This window comes from Amblyomma maculatum, chromosome 2, assembly GCF_055883805.1.
Source record: "Amblyomma maculatum isolate TAMU_Amacu chromosome 2, ASM5588380v1, whole genome shotgun sequence".
NCBI lineage: Eukaryota > Metazoa > Arthropoda > Arachnida > Ixodida > Ixodidae > Amblyomma > Amblyomma maculatum.
Genome location: NC_139345.1, coordinates 71,574,905 through 71,580,904, shown reverse-complemented (window position 1 = coordinate 71,580,904; position 6,000 = coordinate 71,574,905). Strand labels below are relative to the sequence as shown.

General features: G+C 47.1%; 1 protein-coding gene across 2 annotated transcripts in view; it reads left to right on the top strand.

Annotated features, from left to right (window-relative positions):
* Nucleotides 1–4,914: 4,914 nt before the first annotated feature.
* Nucleotides 4,915–6,000, top strand: part of Pka-C3 (Protein kinase, cAMP-dependent, catalytic subunit 3) — a 165,366-nt gene continuing 164,280 nt past the window's right edge. For both annotated transcript variants that reach the window (XM_084594419.1, XM_084594418.1), the window contains exon 1: nucleotides 4,915–5,969. In XM_084594419.1, the coding sequence (XP_084450545.1) occupies nucleotides 5,765–5,969 (205 nt within the window). In that variant the 5' untranslated portion in view covers nucleotides 4,915–5,764. The remainder of the gene's footprint in view (nucleotides 5,970–6,000) is intronic.

Below are 6,000 nucleotides of genomic sequence, written 5' to 3'. Positions count from 1 at the left end.
TCACCGATTTTTGCAGAACATAAAATGAAAAAGTCGTTTCTAATAATAAATTTACTGGCCTGAAATTTTGTTGCTGTGCAGGAGCCTGGAGGGAGAGGCAACAGGCGAAATTGGGAACTTCAATCCAAGGCGCTCATTACACAGGCTGCCAACATACAACAAGAAAGCTCCCTAAATGGACAACATTGGATGCTTATTCTTATCGGCACTGTGGCCCAACACCGCCTATGGGTTGAGTGTGTTTCACTGATCTGCTCCCATTAGTTTGGGTCCTTGCAATATTGCTCAATGCAAGTTTCTTTTATATGCGCTCCCTAAGGGTTTTGCATGAACACAGCAGCAACAAAGTAAGTTGACTGACTTCACTTGCTTTCGTCAGGTTGAGCCCTACAAGTTTCCCCTAAGAGTGAACCAACAAACTATTCTGCTCCGGAAAGGTAGGCCATTGAAGTACTGGTCGATATCATCTCGATCCTCTTGGCTCGAGCAAACTTCATTACGGCCACTGTTTCCAAGCACCCCCAGACTTACAAGGTGGATGAGTATCTGTCGTTACCCCTGAGGGAGCGCATGATTTTTGGTCAGTAAGATAGCAAAGTCTAAGTCACAAGACTTCAAATTCAAAACGAAAAATCTTGTGTAATCATCTTTGTGAAAATGTAGTTCCATTGTCCAAAGAAACATCGAGTAATAGAGTAAGAACTGAGAATTCATTATCAGACTATTAGGAGAACAAAGTCGCAAGAATTGTATAAGAGCATAGTAAAAGTGTATAACAGAATCATTGCCTCTTCATCCCTTGAATAATAGTTAATTTACTTACAAAATAAGAGTTGTGGATTCATATTAGAATTTGTCAGAGACCATCTTTCCAGAAAATGCAGAGAACAAATTATGGTGGAATAGCAAAATAAATGAATAGGAAGGTGAACTAGATATCTAGAGAGACATAGGATAAAGACTTACAAGGGGAAAAAAATACCACAGTCTTCAAACACCTCCAGCCTTTTCGTGCAGATAATAATACGCTTTTTAGTTTTTTCTGAGGCTCTCCAGGCATGCGGAAGGCCTATGAGTTGTGCAACACCCAGTCCATACAATCTGACCAAAAGAACAGCCCAGAATAGGAAACAACGAAGAACTAATCACACGGCAGGCTATATGTGGGTCAAAAACACACAAACAACAATGCGAGTCAAGAGGACATCGTCAAGAAAGGAGACCAAGTATTGCGAATCAAGAAATATTGTCAGTCAGGAACCAAGTATTGCAAGCTAATACGTTCAAGCTAAAGACTACACAATTTGTAGCCGATTAATTATACTCATCGCTAAAGCAATGCGGTTGAGCATGGCCCCCTGAGATGTTATGAGCTTTGATGTATAGACGCCCCCTTTTTTCTTTTTCTGCAATCCAAAAGTTTCTTTTGCACCAATATTATTTTATATTGTTTAATCTTGTTGTGCTTTAGGCAGTGTGGGCTGGGTAACTTATTTTTATTTCTTTTTCAGATGTCCAGACTAACTTCAGGTAAACACCCTCTAAAGGTCAACGCTTTGTCCAAACCAATACAATTTATTTTGTCGAAACGTTGGCTAAAGTAATGAATGTTGCATGCTCTGAAGTCTTGTTCATTTCACTTGGGGCTGTTCAAAAATTCCACGTCGATTTAGTACCAACAATTAATGAAGCCATTTTACACCGAAACTCAAGAATATATAATATTTTAGACAATAAATACTGCTTCGAAAATGAGAGGGATCACAGCCGCAATTGAAATACGACTAATAAAATTCTAACATTACGCGCTAAAACTGGTTCTAAGAATACATAATATTTTAGACAATAAATACTGCTTCGACAATGAGAGGGATCACTGCCGCAATTAAAGTACGACTAATAAAATTCAAACATTACGCGTTAAAACTGGTTCTTTCGGTTTGAAAAAATTACATATAGGTACAGAAATCAGACTACCTCTAGGAGAGAGAGAAAGAGAAAGGAAACATTTATTTCTTGACCCGGTCCGATCATCTCAAGGGCTTGCATACCAACAGTGCAAGAACTCAGGTTCTGCAACAAGCCATCAGGAGTGTTCCAGCTCAGACCCGTCAGACATACCAGACCCTTACCTAACAGTGACCTAACTACCACTGCAGCCTACTGCAATGCAAATGCCCCTCACATATCCTTCCATTCCAGTTAACTCTATCTTACACGCCCATCTGACTCTATGATCAACGCTGCTATGCTTGCCTCCTCCGCAAAATAACTCCGCCACAGCTAATGACCACCTCTTACCTAGCCTTCGTATTACATGAACTACCCACGCCCATTTTGTCTCCTTAATTTCGACGAGAATGTCATTATTTTGTGTTTATTCCCAAACCAATTCTCTTCTTCCTTCCTGAGACTTAGCGTTACATCTGTCATTCTCCTTTGCGTGGCTCGCTTTGTTGTCTTGAAAAGCTTTAAAGCATTTTTTTGTTATCCTCGACGTTTCTTCATCACAGGTCAGCAGCGGTAAGACACAGCCGTTTTATGCTTTTCTCTCAAGGCACGCTGCAGACCGTCATATTCATGATTTGAGCGCGCTTGTCGTAACACACCCTAATAATCCTTATTAATTTAGTTATTTAACTCTGGTGGTCGAAAACCTGTGGTCGCTGCCTGTATTGCCACATATCATTTAGCTGCAGTAACCGCTGCATTAGAGTTTTTCTTGTCATATGTTTGATAACTGAATGTGCAACCTACTTGGCGCCTGGATGGAGGGGGGGGGGGGAGTCTGTGCTCACCTTCAAGTCAGTTAGCAGTTTTTGGCCCCTATTTCTCCGCTCGTGTTACCCGCAATGCGGGATAGAAATAATTAAGCTTTACATCCCCAAAGTGGTACTTTCACAATGAATTGGGATTGTCGGCCGTTACCGGGCTTAGTAAATTAACTGCCCGACATTACTGCGGTAATGAAGGACAGGGAGCCTTCAGTTCCCCGCAAGAAGTCTTAAGTAGTTTCGTGACTATGCTGTTTGTACCCAAGCCTGCTGTAACATTACTGTAGTGCCTCTCGAGGGACCTTTGAGGAATAGGAAACTGAATCCCAACCGTGGTGGCTGCTTTTATATGGGGGCGAAAAGCAAGACGCCCGTGTGCTGTGCGATATGTCAGCGCACGTTTAAAGAATTTCAGGTGGCCGAAATTTCCACAGCCTTCCACTACGGCGTCTCTCATGTCCTAAGACGCTTTGGGACACAGAACCCCATAAACCAAACCAAGCTTCGTGACCACCACCACAACCATCCGCCATTCTGCGTGGTGTGGCGTCGGCGTTGATAGCGGACAGTGTCATCGTGGGTGGACGTAACGGGGACGTCGCTGAGGCTCCCATCCGACGCTACCTCTGCTTTCGCGCTGCAGCAGCTTGTAAGTCATCCGGCTGCCGCTCCCTTCTCCTCCCTGTGAGCCGTTGCAGGAGAGCGCCCGAGTTTTATATCGGCGAGAAAAAGAAGAAGCGTGACTAACCGGTTAGCTCGGCTTTCTCTATGTTCACCTTGAGACAACCTTCTTGAATCCAGATGGCCACGCTGGGAGAAAGCGGCAGTAAAGGAAGACCCATCGTGCGTGGCGATCGTGCTTTTAGTTTTGTTACGTCACTCTTCACGTGCATCTTCGGTTCCAAGTGGCACCCACAAGACGGGTGAGGGGAAAAATGGCGCCGAATTTGTTTTGGCTACAATTTCAGAGATAAATGTTCCATGCATTTTTTCTATGAAAACAGTGAAAGTCATGGTAGTGCCTCGACTGATTTTAGTCACATATAGCACCTACTTAGAGGAAATACGGAAGCTTGAAAGATCACAGATAGAACTTTCAAAAGTGTAGATACTCACCTTAAGAGAATTTGAAAAGACTCTCTCAGCATAGACATTTTAATATTGATCATGTTTCCCCCTAGAACTGCCCATAAATAGTTCATATGAGGATTGGGAATATCCTCCTATAAGCCGTGGAGGATATGCAAAAAAAAAAAAAAAAAAAGCAACGCCAAGGTGCAAAGCTTCAACATGAAAGGAAATGTCTAAATTGCGAATTATGTTGTGGGCTCTCTCAGCCATTGCTGTCTGAGCAGAAATCAATCACTTCTGTGTCACATCGCCGACAATGGCGGGGAATAGAGTACAACGCGTACAATCTGCACTAGCACAAAGAGCTTAATCAGTCTGGAAATTTGGTTCAGAATACGCACCTCTTGACCAGTTCAGTCAACCTTTCACCACATCTAACTTTTATTATTCGCTGCCTTAGATGACACAGTGCGGAATATTGAATAAGAAATGATTCGCTCAAGAAGAGGGCGACCGGAAGAGGCGCGCAACAGGGCGATGCACACTTGTCGCTCTCTAGCTGCTTCGATATACATACTGAGGCTGTTCTCCAAAGAGGAAGAGGAGGAAGAGGTGAGCAGAAAAAGCGCACACCTCGGAGAAAATGCCGAAACTCACTAAGAAAAGAGAAGGCGCGGCGGAGAAGGAAAGCTGGAAGGCGGGGAAAGTGGGTGTCTGCCCTCACGTGTCCAGTCTTAGCCGGGTCCGCGGGTTCGCGTTCATTTCCCGCGGTACCACCGAAGTGCGCGAGCGCCATCTTTAAAAAAGACCTGCCCACAACAGAAACCGGCTCGGCTCCATGCCGGCAACAGCCGCTCAACCTCCTCTCTCCACTCCTCTCCGACGAGGCTCACCGATCTCTTTGGACTCTTTCGACGCTGCCAGCGCCGCCGTCTGGTCTTTGTGAAGAGCGGCAACGACGCTACGGGAGGAAGAGACCAGCGAGGAGGAGGACACGACGCTACAGGAGGAAGAGAGCGGCGAGGGAGGAGGAGCAGCTTGCTCGCATCGGGCGCTGCGCGGAGTTGGCCGCGAGGTCTCGGCTCGCTTGAATCGCGCCGCCGCGCAGCTCCGACGGAAACGCGCCGCTCGCGCCAGAAACCAGCGTGCGTTGTCCAGCGCCAGCAGTGTGGCACAAACGGGCCGACAAAGCTCAGCTTTGCTCATCGTCACCAAACAGTGCCTCCTTTGTGGTTACGACGACGAGTGTTTTTTTGGCCGTGGTGGTAGTGGTGGTGTGGGGCTTGCCGGTCATCCACTTGGCTCCGAAATGCATTGACCCGTCTCGAGCGACGGTCATCGGTCCTCGCTCTACTGACAAGTGTCTCGTTGAAACCGAGGCGGGTTGATCGCCGGCTCGCAGCTACGACGCTGAATTGGTGGATTTGGTGCTGGTCTGTGTGTCTTTCCAGCAGCGCAGTTTGTGACTGACAGAGGGCGAAGACAAAAGACGTGGTTGCGACACAGCGATCTTGATTGCGCTGTCTTACGTGTCCTATTCTTACTCGCTGGGAATGGTAGGTTAAGCGCTGTTCGACACCAATGACTTAGGCTGACAGCGTCTCCTCTTGGCTCCGAATCTTGTCGCGTGACAGGTTCGTTCAGTGCTGTGATTGAGTGGCAGTTAGAGGCCTTGACACCGGGAGCATCGTTCTGCAGTCTGCTTTGAGAAGGACTGCAAGAAGAAAGGCGTGATATTTTGCGCCTAAAGTGTGATTGGCGCTCCTTTGTCACAGTTTCGAGAATTGACAAAGACGGAGTTCATTGACCTTCCACACAGTGCAGTTTGTGAACCTCGCTCAGAACAGCGATTCGTGGTCGGTTGTTCGTCGGTGCGGCGGACGGCTCGGCGCTTTCCCCGTTGACGCGCCATTTGTTGTATGGCGTCGAGTCCACGCGTGCTCCTGTCCAACGGTTCCGGCGGCATGGTGGTCTCCCAGGGCAAAGTTCGCGCCACCAGCCCTTCTAGGGAAGACTCTGGCAACGACTCGGACGGCAACGCCGCCGGGGCCAAGGGCGATGCCACGGGGTCGTCGTACCGCAAGCATCCCGTCCTCGAGGACTTCGAGATGATCAAGACAATAGGTAAGTGTCCTCTGCCCGGGCGCTGTCGCAG